General features: G+C 28.4%; 2 protein-coding genes across 2 annotated transcripts in view; one reads left to right on the top strand and one right to left on the bottom strand.

The window, feature by feature from the left end:
- Positions 1 to 18,499, bottom strand: part of LOC126836366 (procathepsin L) — a 215,820-nt gene that overhangs the window by 17,412 nt on the left and 179,909 nt on the right. The gene's annotated exons all lie outside the window — the stretch shown is intronic.
- LOC126836371 (uncharacterized) lies at positions 11,600 to 17,204 on the top strand. Its single transcript, XM_050569657.1, has 11 exons — positions 11,600 to 11,758; positions 13,248 to 13,314; positions 13,727 to 13,756; positions 13,858 to 13,884; positions 14,203 to 14,253; positions 15,186 to 15,215; positions 15,317 to 15,355; positions 15,865 to 15,912; positions 16,085 to 16,111; positions 16,443 to 16,532; positions 16,824 to 17,204. Exons 2-11 carry the CDS (start codon positions 13,254 to 13,256, stop codon positions 17,141 to 17,143), a joined length of 723 nt encoding a protein of 240 aa, XP_050425614.1. The 5' UTR covers positions 11,600 to 11,758; positions 13,248 to 13,253; the 3' UTR covers positions 17,144 to 17,204.

Raw genomic sequence — 18,499 nt, 5'->3', positions numbered from 1 at the left:
TGCTACCTACCCGAAATTTATAACATTTTTTTTCCTTTTGAATTTCAGATGTGATACTTGGAGAGGGGACATTACGGAGAAAAATAAGTGACTATGGTAAAAATGTGCTTCAAATAAATTATAAAACCAACTAACGTTAGATTGGTAAAGTACCAGCTAGGTCCTCTGCAATTTGTTAGAATACTCTGACACCCATGCCCCTCCCCCTCAATTCGAACGCTGATTTATAATTGTTTAATTTTAATAATATGTTATTTTGTTAGCTAATCTAAGGCTACACCGGGGTCAACTGAGCATACGTAATATACACAAATTAACACACTTGTAGAAATCACTTTCCTAATGTCTCATCATTATTTACATGTTAATATGTTTTATAATTTCAGCCTTGAAATTGATTACTTTGTCAGGTATGGGGGCAGACAGAAGAAATAAATTTAAGGATACTTTACTAAATTTTCTCAAGACAGTCGAAAGTATGTTTAACCCATAAGGTGGGAATAAGTAAAATATTATGATTTAAGCAAAAAAGCCAAGTGCAGTGTGATCAGAACGACGAAACTACATTTGTCTGGTACTAATTATTAATTTGCTTCATTACTGAAACCTTGTGATATAAAAACATATGACTTTTTAGAAGTCATAATGCAGTATTATATCATACGGGATTCGGATCAATCAATTGATCTGTATAGGTTAACGAGAATAACACTATGCAGTGTTCCACGCCTTGTACACCAGTTATTTATTTTTGTTCAAAAGTGGTCACACTGTCGCCTCGCCTACTTGCTTAATTAGTCGTTGAGAACGTGACATTATATTACGGTGTTACAGCTCTACCTATGTATTTAAAAAAAAATATCTTTTCAAAGGTAATCCTCCGGTCCCGACTTTTGATGTTCATCAGAATTGTCGTTTAATAGCGATGTTCGTGAATGTAACGCAACCAGACATACACATAACTTATTGCAAATCAGTCAAAGTCAAGGGTAACTTTGATTGTCATCTTAAACATAATAAATCTGACGACGAGAATCAGGAACCGGACATCGTGTACAGAACGTGGGAGGATGGAAAATACTATCAAGTATTGGAGCACGGAAAATATGGCCAAAATGAAAAAGGTTCCAGACTCACCCATAGACACCTAGCAGATGTGTTAAGACTGGAAAAAAAGAAAGATTGCGGAATAATGTAAAGAGACCTTGGAGATATACACATTTCTTAAAATATCTTTACTATGCTGTAAACAGTTTACATAATATACTATCTTGGAACCATTTAAAACAAGTTATATTTTTACTTATTTTGAGTATCAGAGTACAGTTAAGGTTTCACTATAAGGTCTAATAATTTTGAAATCACTCTACTAAGACGTATAATGTAATGTCATACTAAACCAGTAAAAACACTTTGATTTAATTTTTGAAAAAATATTTGAATTCTTCTTAACATTTGATTGGCAACGATAGTTATACCAGTATAAGTATATATTACTTACCAGTATAAGATTTAATTTTAATTTCTATGTTGAAGGCTCAATTTTTCTTTAGAACACTACAAAAAATTATTATACTTTTTAAGGATCTATGCAAACGGTTTTTTAGTCGCATTTTGTTATGTACATTATCAATCTAGTAAAATAGCAAAAGTATAATAGAGCTATGAAAGAATATAATCGACGAATAGTATAAGTAGTTAGTGTGTGTATAATACATAAATATTATTTTTATTGAGTATATGCGATTATAATTTAAATTATGGAGTATAAACGATTGAAACATGAATCGTCGACCACTCCAACTAAATTTAACAAGACATTGATTGTGTGTTATTTGGGCCACACGTATCCTCGGTTATTGTACAATTTTCTTAAAATATTTAATTTAATTAAAAATTCTCTGGTAAATGGTTAAAAATTAAATGTTTTTATTATGAATGTTTGTATAGAGACAATTTAATTGTATAATATTGTACCTTAAATGTACAAAAATGCTATTCGCTATAATTATTGGAACGTTGGAGTTCTACGGTTATGCAAAACATTAGCTCAAACATTTGAATAGTTGCCCAAACAAACGACCAAACTAAAAACGTTTTACAGCCGCTGTCGTGTTGGAAAACTTGCTGTCGATAAAAAAACAATAACGAAAATATTGGAAAAACCATTTATAAAACGTAATAAAATGTATCGTTAGCATTTGTGTAAACAGAAGATTTTACTTAAGTTAGAAGAATCCAAATTTCTGTTTGAAACATGAAAATATGAGTCGCTCTAATACATACTGTGTGTACATTCGCTATGGATATATACATAATATGTACTTTTTGTACATCTTTTCAGTGTGGAAAAAAAAATGTTTGTTAAATTTTTATAAAATTACATTTTATATACTATGTGTATTATTTTGTGCGTAACCTTTTATAAAACATTTTATTTTAAGCGATTGTTTGAACAGCTATAGCCTATGCATTAGAGCTGAGACCTCGAATCGAATTTTTCTATTATTCGAATTATTCAAATAATCGAATAATACTATTCGTATGAAAATAATTCCAATATTAGAATAGTAATCGAATAATTCGAATAGTAATTAAATAATTCGAATATTCGAATTTTCGAATATTTTGTCAAATTTATGTTTTTTTGTTATTATATATCTATATAAGTTGTTAAAATCTTATTTGTTGTAATTAGTTATAATATTTATTTTGTGAAAAAATTATTAAAAATAGAACAAGGACACCTTAGTTGTCTTAGTTGTCACCTTTGTTGTTCGTTATTCGAATAACAAATATTCGTGCAATAAAGTATTCGAATATTCGAATTTTTTTCATTCAAATAGTCCCACCACTACTATGCATCATAAAAAATAGCCATTTAAAAAATACTGAATATTTTACTTTAAAATTTAAATAGGTTGTAAACTATGCGTTAAGCTAATATGAAAAAAATAAAAATGTGTTTTTCTGATTCACGCCTAGAATATGATAAAAAATACAGTACAGCGGCGTTGGGGGATTGTTTGAACAGCTATAGGCTATGTATCATAAAAAATAGCCATTTAAAATATACTGAATATTTTACTATAAAATGTATAAATTTTTTAAACTATGCGTTAAGCTAATATAGAAAATAAAAATGTGTTTTTCTGATTCACGCCTAGAATGTGATAAAAATACAGTACAGTGGGGTCGGGGTAAAACGGGGAAAGAGAGCCCACGGGTCTTCAAATACTGTAACTAAAAATGATGAAATAATTTTTAAATAAACGTTTTGATGCAAATCTGTGTACAGTGTACTGACAGTGGTGCAATAAGCAGGGGTGTTATGGGGCACTTACAAGTTGTAAGTTACAACGGGTGACCAGATTTCAAGGGGCAAATATTTTTTGTGACTTAATATTTGTCTAGTATGGTTTAGTACGGACTGGCAATATCACACTTTTACATATCTGTTGCTCTTAATTAGTTAATTTGTTCTAATTAGCCAAAATGGCTTAACGATTACATTTTTTTTTGTATATATTTTAATTTGGAAATAGAGAAGCTAAAATATAAAAATATAGTTGTAGCCAAATGTTGTGTTGACAGTTGAAGAATGTGTTGTTTTGTCCTAAAAGTATTAATTTGTTTGACAAATGAAATCAAAATTGATCTAGTGAATATTTTTAAAAAACGTTTAAAATGTTTTTTTATACTCATTTTCGGAAAAAAAAAACAACAAAAATTGTATTTTACCAATAACAAAATGTGTTCAGATAATATTGTAAATTCGAATGACGTATTTTCAATAAAAAATATTTACGTTTAGACAATGTTATTAAAAAAACAATTTTTGTCTACTGCGAGCCGTTTAAACATTTCGTAATTTGCATAGTTCACCATGTTTCGATTTTACATGATAACGTTAAAAATTTAATAGACACCCACATCCGATAAGTTAGAACTCAGTTTAACAACCTAATCGAATTATTGGTTTGGTATCGCAAGCGTAAAATCATTGTAAGTAAGTTTTCTTATAAAATCTCAGCAAGTCATTCCTTATAAGTTTTATTATTATTACCATCATTTATGAACTAATTTTTTTTTTAATGATAACCAAAGGCTATAACCAGTGTACTAACGATTATCAATGGGCCAAATATTTTTCTACTGTGTGTTTTATCTATTGTGTTTCATACTTTTTGACATAAAAGCCTATTTTGAATCCATAATCATTGATACTTAATAGTTGACAGCATGGTCGAAAATCCACGTTATGTTCTTAAACGACTTTGATTGTCTGGTTAACGGTTAAAAATGAAATGTATTAATTTTAAATGTTTACATAAGGACAATTTAATAGAATAATATTGTATGTTCAATGTACAAAATAGCTATTCCTATACATATTATGTACTTTTTGTACCTCGTCTCAGTAAAGATAAATCGTTTTTGTTAAGCTTTTGTAGTAGTACATTTTATATACTATGTGTATTATTATGTGCGCAACATTTTGTAAAATATCCTACCGTAAACGATTGTTTGAATAGCTATGGCCTATGCATCATACAATTTTTTTAAAAATCAATTAAATAATACTGAATAATTTACTTTAAAATTTATAATCATTTTAAACTAAGCGTCAAGCTAATATGAAAAAAAAACAAAATATTAATTTAAACAATTTTTTAGAAGGTAGATCCAGTGGTTCTCAAAAATTATAATTTAATGTCATGAGACTACTGTGGTTTCTAAATGTTGTATTTTAAACTTAAATACAATGAAATCAGTTTAGATTTCATAATCACTGATATTTTAGTGTAGTTTATAAGTCCTTAAGGATCATAGTTGTCAAATAAATAAATAATCCATTTGCAACTGTAAGATAAATTTATTATATTTTCTTTAGGAAAAAATGAAGCACTTTTGTTTTATGATGACATTAGTCTTTGGACATGTTTTGGCATTATCAGAAAGTAAGTATTACGGTTTTCTGGTGTACCTGCCGGATGTTTAAATTAAATTAGTGATGGGAATGTGATAATCCGAAATTAGAAAAAATGTAGGTCAACTTAAACATTTTTATAATATTCAAATACTATAACAGTATAAAGCTTTGTATTTAAGTAAAATTTATTGATGAAAATTAATTTTAAAAAAACGCTTAATTTTGACCATAAATTGCTTTCGGATTGTGAATTACGGATTTTATGATTTCAACAGTACCAATTTCAGAAAGAAAATGATTTAATTGTTGTTGTGTTTTATTTTTCATTTTTACCGCAAATATTTAATATTGGTAAACAGATTTATATTTTATTAATATTTAATATTTTTTTAATAGTTTAAAATCCCAATTTCCGTATTCCTAACAATAGTTTAAATTAACTTTGAACTTCTTTTTAGATTCCTTTAAAGAGCACGTAAACCGTACAAGTCAGTATATCCAATAAATATTTATCTTTAAATTATCCTTACAATATGTCAAATACGTTTTACCTGTTTCCACATATTTTTTTTGTTTTTAAACCACAGACTGTATCCTCAAACAATTAAACGAAGGTAAAATATTTAATAAATTAAAAAAACAATATATTTTTTTTACGTTTTCTCTGACATTTGAATGTTGATTTTACAATAAATATTAAAATGAAAACTCTGCTGTGTAAAATGTTTCAAAAGGTTTTGCTGCTTTTGAATTCAGTAGGGGTTGATATTGCTCATTTTGCCTTTGCTTGTAGTTTTGAGACTTAAAAAGTAATTTAAGGTACATTTTTATAATTGCGTCGATACAATCATGGGAAAATTATTTTATAACGCAATAAAAGAGCTACAACCTTATTAAATAAATATACACAATTAAAAAACATGAGTTTTTCTAGGTCAATTGGAAACTGTAGTCACATTATACATATGGGAATCTATAGATATTGGTAAGCATATACATTTTTTTAGTTGTAAATGCGCTACCAATGACTAAATAAACAATTTTATTTTTAACCTTTTTTTGTTGAATTCCGATAACTTTTCTGCGTTTGGAACTTAAGAAACTTAAGTTATATACTATGTCCATAACTATATAATGCTGTTTAAACAGTATTCTCGAGAGTTTTCTAAAAGTATTTCATTAAAACAGAAGTTGAAAACATTTTTGAACTCGAAAATGGTCCTAGTCCCGTGACATCTCTGATTGACTCAAAAGTAAAATATTATGAACTAAACGAAAAGGCGATACACCCAATATGTGTATTCGACACGTATTGGATGCACCCTGTATGTTCAATATGGTCCCAACCGTACTTTCTCTACCAATTGTAACTTTAAAACTCTTAAAACTTTAAAAATAATTATTCAAAACTGGTTCTCGACTGGTCAAAATGGTTTGTACATTATTATCAATATAAAAAAGTAATCAAATGTATGCTTTACCATTTAAGTTTTAAAAGTTGCTAACAAAAAACCAAATTAGAAAGTGGTTAAAAACAAATAAAATTTGGAAAAATTGAGGTCAAATTGCATAAAAAACACTATGTAAAAAAATTAATGTTTCTTATTAAACTCAGTGAGACATTGAATGGTTAACGATAAGTTGATCATCTTGTATGAATTTTTACTCTGTTAGATTACCAATGGCAGCCGACGTGTCAATTTTTCCATTATATTGATTAGTGTAAAAATTATTTTTTTAAGCACAAACCCGAAAATTTAGTTGTACATTTTGCAGACACGTCGTTTTAATAGCATTGCTCACTATTCAGGACATTAAATGATGTTACAGCCATATATATATATTTTCTCTATGAATAGGCTTCATCGACTCCTGTCTTATTCATACCAATGTCGAGTAAATAGCCAATTTCGTTTACCGATACATTTTTATACATTTCAGAGACAGTGACTTCGCTTTTGGCCGCGCCAAGTATTATGCCTGAGACATTATAAATAATTATTTTTTAAAAATTGATCTGTAACAAATAAGACCGATTTTCATTTTTAATAATTACATACGTTGATATTTCAGCGTCCGTTTTCAAGGATGGAGATGGGCAATATCCAAATGGTAAATATTTAACGTATTGTCATAAAGTCCTTATAGGAACTATTGCATGTAGTCCGGTCTTAAAGAGTTTTGTCTAAACTCTAAAATCCGTTTTCTACATAAACTAGTAAATTTGTCAAAGAACTTGCACAGCGTTAGAGAATTTATATAGAAGTTACCAAGTAAATGGTTATGATGGGGGATTTTTTAAAGAGGAAATCTTCAGTGAGTGTTTATATTTGTGCTAATACATTTGTATCTGTGTGTGAATATATTATAAAGTATAGATATTTATAAATAAATTATTGTTAAATTAAGTTTATGGTATTAAATAGCTATGTAATCATAACAGCAGGAATCAATATTTTTCAAAATTACTGAACATAAAAAACTTTAAGAGTTTATCGTGTTTTAAATTTCAGATCTCAGAGCTAACGAGGAAAATATATTGGACCGTGTGACAAGAATAAGTGATAATAGTAAAAATGTGATCCAAATAAATTATATAACCAACAAACGTTAGATTGGTAATGTACCAGCTAGGTCCTCTGCAATTTTTTAGAATTATATACTCTAAGGATACTTTGTCACCCATGTCCCTCCCCATAAATTCGAACACTGTTTTATAATTGTTTAATTTTTATTAATGTGTTATGTATTTTAGAGCTAGAACCTGGTGAACTGAACATAGGTAATATATACAAATTAACTCAGTTATGGAATCACTTATATTTTGCCCGGTTTCGGATGCGAAGGTGAGAATTTTTTTCTATTTTCGTCCACAGCAATGTTCCTTGTATGCGATTTATCATTTATAGAGTGAATATATTATATCAAGCGAAGTGTAGGTCCACGGTTATCTTATATATCCAAATACATAAAAAAGCATTTGAAAAATTGGACATTGGAATCTAAATCTTCTAACCTTGGCTTCGAAACTCGAACAGTCTAAAAATAAAACTTTTCCTAACGTCTCATCGTTATTTAAATGTTATTATGTTTTATAATTTCAGACTCGGGGCAGATTACTTTGTCAGATATGGGAAAGGACAGAAGAAATAGAATTAAGGGACCTGTATTGTATTTACTCGAGGCAGTCGAAGGTATGTTTAGCCCAGAGGGTCGCAATAAGTAAAATATTATGATTCAAGCAAAAAAGCGAGCTGCAGTGTGTTTAGAATGACGAAACTACATTAATTGTCTGCTACTAATTGTTAATTTGCTTCACTACTGAAACCTTGTGATGAAAAATACTTGTCAGATGTCATACCATCCGTATTATATCATAATATGGAATTTGAATTATTCTATAGATCTGTATAGGTTAAAAGAATAATACTTTGCAGCGTTTCAGACGTTTTAATAGAAATACATATTTTTATTCAAAAGTAGTCACACTGTCGCCTCGCCTTGTTGCTAAATTAGTCGTTGAGAACATGACATACAGCTCTATATATTTTTAAAAATTATGTTTTCAAAGGTTATATTCAATCCCGGGCTTTTGGTGAACCGCAGAGATGTCGTTTAGTAGCGTTGTTCGTAAATGTACGACGACCAGACATACACATCTTTTATAGCGATTCCTTTGAATTCAACGGTAACAATAATTGTCGTCTTAAGTATAATAAATCTAAAGACAAGAAACAGCAACGGGACATCGTGTACAGAATGTGGGAGGATGGATACTACTATGAAGTATACAACCGAAATGAAAAAGGCCCCAAACTCACCCCGAGACTGGAACAAAAGTGTTGTTGCACACTTATGTAAAGAGACCTTGTAGATATACGCATTTGTTAAAATTTCTTTAATATGCCATATACAATTTATGAAAAAATGAATTCCTCATAACATTTGTTAGGCATCGTTCGTTGTACAATTTCAATTTATTTTTAGTTATGTTTTTATTTTATGCAATTTTTAATTTGTTTTAACTGAAATAATTAATTAACAAAAAATAATTTTAACAATCGGCGCCTTGAAAAATTTTAATAATATTCTAATACTCAAAAACAAAATGTGTTCAAATAATGTTGTAAATTCGAATATCATATTTTCAGTAAAAAATATTTAAGTGTGCCCAACATATGGTATTTAAAAAAACAAAAACCATTTACTTCGAGCCGTTCAAATATTGTGTTCCAACGTTGTTGACCAAAAACTATTACAAACGCCTTCGGCCACAATACACCCATATTACATTTGTTCACCCAATTCTCGATATATAATTTTTATTGTAATTGTTAAATCTTTAAATTAATTTTAAAAGTATTTGACACTTATTTCTTTAAGTTAAATAACAATTATACATTGTTATGGAACTTGTGGTGTGTCCCCCATACTTTTTCCATAACAGATTTTTGAAATATGTGCGAAATACCTATAGCCCGTGTTGTAATATAAGCTGTGTTGATTCAATGACTCCCATTACATATTCATTGTCCATTTTTTATACGCTGTCACTACTAAAGATCATAGACCAATAATCTAGTGGTTGAAGACTGATAAATTCAATGTCAGGTTTAGGTTCAAACAATCGTATTACACTAACTATATTTGTTTGCTTATACAAGCTTTATTCGTATGCCTATAAATGATTCAGAGATAGCGTCCCCAAAATTTGCAAGAAAAATAAATTCAGAAATTGGATTATGTCATATTATTACAGAATACTATACAGTTGTGTTTTTTTTTTGTCTCAACTCACAATGACTTTTTTTCCTTTTTACTCAAGTAGCACCTCGTAGATCGAAAATCGTAAGCGATTGGTACTTCGCGAAAACCGGTCGGATCCAGTAGAAATTTATATAGAATATTGGTTAGGCATGGTTCTATAAGCACATTGCTTCAAATCATAATTTCGACATATACCCGACCCCCCCCCCCCCATCAGCTTAAGAGTTGGAAATCAGTTTGGAGATAGGTCTAACATACACTTAAAACATGTGTAAAAATAATATTTATTAAAACTTTGTTTTGAAATGAAAAATCCATAAAAGTGACCGAAACATTATAAACGTGAACTATTATATCTTAAATCTATTTTTTACATTAGGATAGAATATTATTGTATTAAATTATCCTAATGTAAACATTTATAATTTATACTTAATATTAAATTTAATTTGATTGTATAAAAAGTATTAATTTTTCAACAGCGACAAATTTAAGCATGAAGCTGAGTTAAATTAATAAATTAAGAGATCGGATAAAATATGAACACGATAATAAAACATTTGTTAACTAGAATAAAATACATTCGTAGATGAACATCTGTTTTAGTATTATTATAGGATTTTATACTAAATATGATTCGCTATAATATTTTGAACAACATGGTACTATCAAGCAAGCAAATGCAAACGTTCAAAAATATTAATACAAGATAATATGGCCAAAATACAACTTGTTTAGCATAAAACATTTATTTCAAATATTAAAACGATACAATATGTATCTTCGGTTTTTGAAAAACCAGATGAAATTAAGACCTCCTTCTAGAAGTTATTATCAACAATAAGAATGATAATAACAATAAATGTATACATTAACATGTTTAAATTGGAAAAATTAATTAGGTATTATTTAGTTGTAACAGATTGTTCTTAAATTGCCGGTATTTTCTTAAACGACTTTATTTTAATTAAAAACTATCTGGTTAATAGTTGAAAAAGAAATGTTATCATTTTAAATGTTTACATAAGGACAATTTAATAGAATAATATTGTATATTAAATGTACAAAATAGCTATTCGCTATAATTATTGGATCGTCGGGGTTCTACGGTCATGCAAGACATTAGTTCAATCATTTATATAAAACATTTTATAAAACACATTATCGTAAACGATTGTTTGAACAGCTATGGCCTAAGTTGTATCAGGGTTAAGTGGGGAAGGACTTACAGGTAGTACCGTAGTTCGAGTATTATAACTAAAAATGATGAAATAACTTTAAAATAAACGTTTCGATTTGAATCTGTAGACAGTGGACTGACAGTGATGCAATTAGCGAAGGTGTAACCCGGTACATACAATGGGGCACCAGATTTTAAAAGGCATGATTGATTAAGGCCAAGTATTAGAAAACTACAAAAAAACTTTTGACCACAACATAAAACTAATCATCATTCGCTCGAGTACCGTGGTTTATTTATTTTAACCTAAATAATAGAATCTAAAAAAGTTATCTTGTAACAGTTAATATATAACTAATAGAGAAAAGACCATACACAGCTTGTGTGGAGTGATAACCCCCTGACGATACTCCACGCTTTGAGGAACGTTAATAGTTAAAGTATATTTCAAGTATATCAATAAAAATACTTCCTGACGGGTTTCGTTTAGTTCATTCAAACAATGATATGTTGTAAGTTTAACGGAATCTAGTCAAGATTTTCAAAGTTGTTGGGTATAATCAAAACAAAATTTGGTTCCAATAACAAAACGTGTTCAAATAATCTTGTAAATTCAACTGACGCATTTTCAATAAAAATATATTTATGTTTGCACAATATGTGGTATCAAAAAACAATTGTTTTTTACTGCAAACCGTTTAAACAATTCGTAACTTGCATAGGTAGTTCACCGTATTTCGGTTTTACACGATAACGTTTAAAGTTTAATATAAATACAACGAAAAACCAAAAGACTTCTTCATCCGATAAGTTGGAACTTAGTTTAACAATCTATTCGAATTGGTTTGGTTTCGTAAGCACGATTAAAATCGTTTTAAGTAAGTTTTACTATCAAACCTTAGTAAGTCATTCACTATAAGTTTTTTTTTAATATTGTTTAGGTAATTATTATTACCATAATTTATAGGCTAATGTTTTGATAAAATGTTATAATTATAATCAAAGGCTATAAGACAGCGTAACACAAATTATCAATGGTACAAATATTTTTCGGGTAAAATTCATAATTAAAAAAAATATATATTTTAATTAAAACTGTTTTTAAGATGTTTTTTTTTTTTAAGTGTTAATAAATTGTATATAAAGTTATTCGCTCAAACTAATAAAATCTTAAAAAATAAAATAATAACTGGGCCAAAAACTTTGCTTTAGACGATTATTTTTTTTTTAGAAAAATATTAGTTTAAACAATTTTTGACCAAGTGGCTACTGTGTGTTTAGATATTGTGTTTCAGACTTTTTGACATAAAAGTCTATTTTGAATCCATAATCATTGATACTTAATAGTTGACAGCATGGTCGAAAATACCCGTTATTTCTTAAACGACTTTTTTTGTCTGGTTAATGGTTAAAAATGAAATGTAATAATTATAAATGTTAACATAAGGATGAATTAATAAAATAATATTGTATATTCAATGTACAAAATAGCTATTCGCTATAGTTATTGGAACGTCGGGGTTCTACGGTTATGCAAAACATCAGTTCAAACATTTGAATAGTTGCCTAAACAAATGACTAAGCCAAAAACGTTTCACAGCAGCTGGCGTTTTGGAAAAGCTGTTGAATGTACTTTTTGTACCTCGTCTCAGTGTAGATAAATAATGTGTTATGCGTAACATTTTGTAGTACATATTATCGTAAACGATTGTTTGAACAGCTATAGCCTTTGTGTTATAAAAAAAATATTAAAGATCTTCTAAAAAATACTAAATATTTTACTTTAAAAAGTATAATCATTTTAAACTAAGCGTTAAGCTAATATGAAAATAAAACAAAATATTAATTTAAACCGTTTTTTAAGAGGGTAGTATAAAAAACTAGTTAAATTAATTTTAGATAAAATGGTTTACAAAAATTATAATTTAAAGTCATGGGACTACTGTGTTTTTTAAACGTGTTTTAGACTTATTTACATAGAAATCAATTTAGAATTCATAATCTTTGATATTTTAGTATTTTTTTTAATCGTAAACGATTGTTTGAATAGCTATGGCCTATGCACCATACAATTTTTTTAAAAATCAATTAAATAATACTGAATAATTTACTTTAAATTGTATAATCGTTTTAAACTAAGCGTTAAGCTAATATGAAAAAAAAACAAAATAATAATTTAAACAATTTTTTAGAAGGTAGATCCAGTGGTTCTCAAAAATTATAATTTAATGTCATGAGACTACTGTCAGTTTAGATTTCATAATCACTGATATTTTAGTGTTGTTTATAAGTCCTTAAGGATCATAGTGGTCAAATAAATAAATAATCCATTTGCAACTGTAAGATAAATTTATTATATTTTCTCAGGAAAAAATGAATCAATTTTGTGTTTTGATGACATTAGTCTTTGGACATGTTTTGGCATTATCAGAAAGTAAGTATTGCGGTTTTCTGAAGTACCGGAGGTTTAAATTAAATTAGTGATGGGATAATCCGGGATTAAAAAAATTGAGGTCAACTTAAAAATTGTATAATCTTTAAATACTATTACAGTTTAAATCTGTGTATTTAAGTAAAATTTATTGATGAAAATGAATAAAAAAAACGCTTAATTTTGACTGTAAATTGCTTTCGGATTATGAGATACGGGCATTATGAATTCACCAAATCTAAATTCAGAAAGAAAATTTTCTTATTGTTGTTGAGTTTTATTGTTACATTTTAATCGCAAAAATTTAACGTGGGTACACAGATTTATATTTTATTATTATTAAATAATTTTGCAATAGTTTAAAATCCCAATTTCTGGATTCTCATCAGTAGCTTAAACTAATTTTTTTTTTTAGATGACTTTAAACGGCACGTAAACCATACAAGTCAGTATATCCAATAATTATTTATCTGTAAAATATATTTACAACATGTCAATTAAGTTTTCCTTATTTTTTTACATCTTTGGTTTGCTTTTTAATTATAGACAGTATCCTCAAACAATTAAACGGAGGTAAAATATTTAATAAATCGAAAAACAATATTTTTTTTACGTTTTCTCTGACAATTGAATGTTGATTTTATAATAAATAATGAAATGCAAATTCTACTGTATAAAATATTTCAAAAGGTTATACTGCTTTTGAATTCTACAGGGGTTGATTTTTTGCTCAATTTCCTCATTTTTTGTAGTTTTTAAACTTAAAAAAAAATTAAGATTCATTTTTAAAATTGCGGTGGTACAATCATTGGAAAATTATTTTATAACGTGATGAAAGAGCTACAACCTTACAACATAAATATACACATTTAAAAACATGTGTTTTTCTAGATCCAATAACATCAATTATTACATATTTTATGTGGGATTCTATTGATATCGGTAAGGATACTAATTCTTCTAATAGTAAACGCGCTACAAACGACTAAATTAATAATATTTTTTCTTAGCTTATTTTTACTTCCGACAACTTTTCTACATTAGGAACTTAGGAATCGTGCTGTGTCTATAAATATATAAGGTTGTTTAAACAGAATTCTCTAGTGTTTTCTGAGAATATTAGTTTAAAACAGAAGTTGAAAAGTTTTCTAACTCAAAAATTGTCCTAGAACTGCGACATCTATGTTCGAACTTAGCAAAAAGGCGCGCTGTAGTTTGATCAGAATGACGAAATTACATTTTTCTTGTATCAATTTTTAATTTGTTTCACTACAGCAACTATGCGATACATTAACATATTAAATTTCACAAAAAAAATCAATTTTTTTCTGAAGTGGTACACTGTTGCGTGCCTTCTTGATTACTCCGTAGCTGAGAACATGACATTATTTTATGGTGTTACAATTCTACAGGATGATCGGGAACCATTCAATATCTCACTAGGTTTAATAAGAAATTAAATTTGTTCTTTAAATAGTGTTTTTTATGCATCGTGATCTCAATTTCTCACATTTTTTTTTGTTTTTACCCCCCTCTTAACTTGCTTTTTTAATAGCAACTTTGGAAACTTAAATGGTAACGCATGCATTTCATAATTTGTATCTGTATGATGTTACCCACAGCTGCCCCCCCCTGTACAATTTTCCATTATATTGATTTGTGTAAAAAATTTTTTTCAAAAATAAACCCGAAAATTCGAAGTTGTAAATTCAGCAGATACGACATTTAATAGCGTTGCTTACTATTCAGGACATTAAATTATGTTACAGCTCTAAATATATTTACTCTACGACTTGACTTTATCGACTCCTGCCTTATAACAATGTCGAGTAAATAGCCAATCACGTTTACCGATAAATTTTTTTACATTTCAGAGAGGGTGACTTCGATTTTTGCCGCGCCAAGTATTATGCCTCAGACATTATAAATTATAATTTTTTTAAAATTTATTTGTAACGAATAAGACCGATTTCTACTTTTAATAATTATATACGTTATATTTCAGCGTCTGTCTACAAGGACGGAGAAATTAATTATCCAGATAGTAATGAGTTTTTTATATTTTACAACCAATATTTTTTAATAATATGTATTGTCATAAAGTCCTTATAGAAATTGCACGCGGTCCGTTTTTAAGGAGTTTTGTCTAAAATCTAAAATCCGTTTCCTACATAACCTAGTAAAGTTGCCAAAGTTCTTGCCTAGCATCAGAGAAATGATATAGAAGTTGTGTAGAGTTAACTAGTTAATGGTTACGGTAGGGGATTTTTAAGTTGGGAATCTTCAGCGTGTGTGATTAACGTTCATTCAAATAATTGTAATGTTACAATTTTCAAATAATTAAATATTACAGGGTAAATTTAAATTTGTGCTAATAGATTTGTATTTGTGTGCGAGTTTATTAGTGTAGATATTTATATAAAATTAAGTTTACGGTATGAAATATCTATGTAATTCGAATCGAGGAACAATTATCAATGTTATCATAAAAGCAGCAATTAATATTCTTCATTGTTACTGAATATAAAACATTTTTTGTGTTTAACATTTCAGGTCTGGTAGCTGACGAGGAACATATACGGCGCAGTATGAGTACTTATGGTAAAAATGTGATTTAAATAAATCATAAAACCAACAAACGTTAGATAAGTAAAGTACCAACTAGGTCCACAGCAATCATTTAGAAATATATACTCTGTCAACCATGTCCCTCCCCCTCAGTTCTAACACTAATTTATAACTGTTAAATTGTATTAATGTGTTTTTATTTTAGGGATACAACCTGGTGATCTGAACATAAGTAATATATACAAATTTACTCTGTTATAAAATCACTTATATCTTGCCCGGTTTCGGATGCGAAGGGGAATACTTATTTCTATTTTCGTCTACAGCAATGATTCCGTGTACGATTTATCATTTATAGAGTAAATATATATGAAGTGATGTGTCGATCCACGGTTATCTTATAGATATAAATGCACAAAAAATCATAATTAATTTGAAAAAAAAAAACAAATTGGAAACTTAAATATTTTCTCATCTTCGCATCGAAACTCGAACAGTCAAAATATAAAATGTCCTAATGTCTCATCATTTAATTTACACGTTATTATGTTTTATAATTTTAGACTTGAATCAGCTTACTTTGTCAGGTATGGGGGAGGACAGAAGAAATAAAATTAAGGGAACTGTATCACGTTTAGTCGAGGAAGTCGAAAGTATGTTTCACCCCGAGGGTCGCAATAAGTAAAATATTATGACTTTAGCAAAAAAGCGAGCTGCAGTGTGCATGCTATCGTATTGTATCATATGGAATTAAAATTAACCATTTGATCTATGTAGGTTTATACGAAATATACTGTGCAGTGTTTTACACCTTGTAAAACAATTATTTATTTAAAGTGGTCACACTGTCGGCTCGCCTTCTTGCTTAACTAGTCCTTGTGAACATGACAATGTATAATACGGTGTTACAGCTCTATATATTTTTAAAAATTATGTTATTAAAGGTGATCCAAAAACCGCGCATTTTGATGTTCGGGAGAGATGTCGTTTAATAGCGTTGTTGGTAAATGTAACACAACCAGACATACACATATTTTATAGCAGACCCGACGAAGTCAACGGTAACGATGATTGTCGTCTTAAATATAAAAAATCTGACGACAAGAATCAGGAACGGGTCATCGTGTACAGAATGTGGGAGGATGATAACTGCTACTACGAAGTAGATGGCCAAAATGGAAAAGGCAAAAAACTCACCCAGAGGCCGATTGGCAAGGGATGGCGAAAAATGTGGGACCAAAAATGTTCCTGCTCATATTTATAAAGAGACTTGCAGATATACACATTCCTTAAAATTGCTATTTACAATTTACATAATATATTGTCTTGGAACCATTTAAAACAAGTTTTATTTTATTTATGTTTGTTTTTTTCGAGTATCAGTTAAAGAGACTAAAAACAAATTCGCCATAAGTTGAGAACATACGTTTAACGTGTCAAACCCAATTGTGTAACTCTAATAATGTAATGTCATACTAAACCAGTAAATAACACTTTGATTCAAGTCTTGAAAAAACATTTGAATTCTTCATAACATTTGTTAGGCAACGATCGTTGCACGAATTTCAATTTATTTTTAGTTATTCATTTATTTCAATTAAATTACATGCAATCTTTAACAAAAAATAATTTTAATATTATGCAACGATCAACGTGCCTCGAATACTATTAGTGCTTTGAATTCAATAAAAATTAATCCAAACGGGTTTTGTTTACTTATTCTTCATTCAGATAGTAATATATTGTAACTGTAAGAGACTCACTACAAATTAGTAGTAAAATTTGTTTCCAAAATCAAAACTATTATGGCGAACGCCTTATTCAAACGCCTTCATCCACAATATACCCATATTACATTTATTTGCCCAATTTTTAAAATCTTTTTTTATTGTAGCTATTATTTTTTTAAAAAAAATGTTAAAAGTATTTGTCAGCTATTTATTTAAGTTACATAACAATAACATGACAATAATAAGAAAAATGAATTCATAACTTGGATAATTACCTGTCATATTATTAATAGTGATAGCTGAATAGTGATAGTGAACTCTTATATCAGTAACAACTTTAAATAAGTGTGTAAGTCGTTTTCAGTGATTTTACAGGGTTTATTTTTTATTGGTAGAAACCACTTGAGTACCTCTAAGATATTTATCAATATGTAGGATCGTAAAAAAATCAAATGTTTTAAATGAAATCCAGATTTATGGCAGCTGGTCAAAGTTAAATAGCGCTCCTATGTAAAATCAATGAAATTGACTTAAACACTTATTTACAGTTGTTACAGATACTTTTTACATTAGGATAGAATATTAATGTATACAATTATCCTAAAGTACTATTTTTTTCAACTGCGACAAATTTAAGCATGAAGCTGAGTTAAATTAATAAATTAAGAGATCGGATAAAACATGAACATGATAATAAAACATGTGTTAACTAGAATAAAATGCATTCGTAGATCATTCGAACATCTGTTTTAGTAATTTTATTGGATTTTATACAAATATGATTCGCTATAATATTTTGAACAACATGGTACTCTCAAGCAAGCAAAATCAAACGTTTAAAAACAATACTAATCAAACAAGATATCATGGCCAAAAAACAACTTGTTTAG

The sequence above is a fragment of the Adelges cooleyi genome, unplaced genomic scaffold, assembly GCF_023614345.1.
Source record: "Adelges cooleyi isolate 19-005CV unplaced genomic scaffold, UGA_ACOO_1.1 ACOO_flye_CR_arks_rails_tigmint_CR_PRNA_247, whole genome shotgun sequence".
Taxonomy (NCBI): Eukaryota; Metazoa; Arthropoda; class Insecta; order Hemiptera; family Adelgidae; genus Adelges; species Adelges cooleyi.
Note: the sequence above shows the minus strand (reverse complement) of the source record. Positions and strands in the feature narration are given on the sequence as shown.

Coding starts and splice junctions, on each gene's coding strand:
- LOC126836371 (XM_050569657.1), top strand. CDS start 13,254: ATGAATCAATTTTGTGTTTTGATGACATTAGTCTTTGGACATGTTTTG. Junction 13,757..13,857: donor ACGGCACGTAAACCATACAA/GTCAGTATATCC, acceptor TTTTAATTATAG/ACAGTATCCTCAAACAATTA. Junction 16,112..16,442: donor ACCTGGTGATCTGAACATAA/GTAATATATACA, acceptor TTATAATTTTAG/ACTTGAATCAGCTTACTTTG.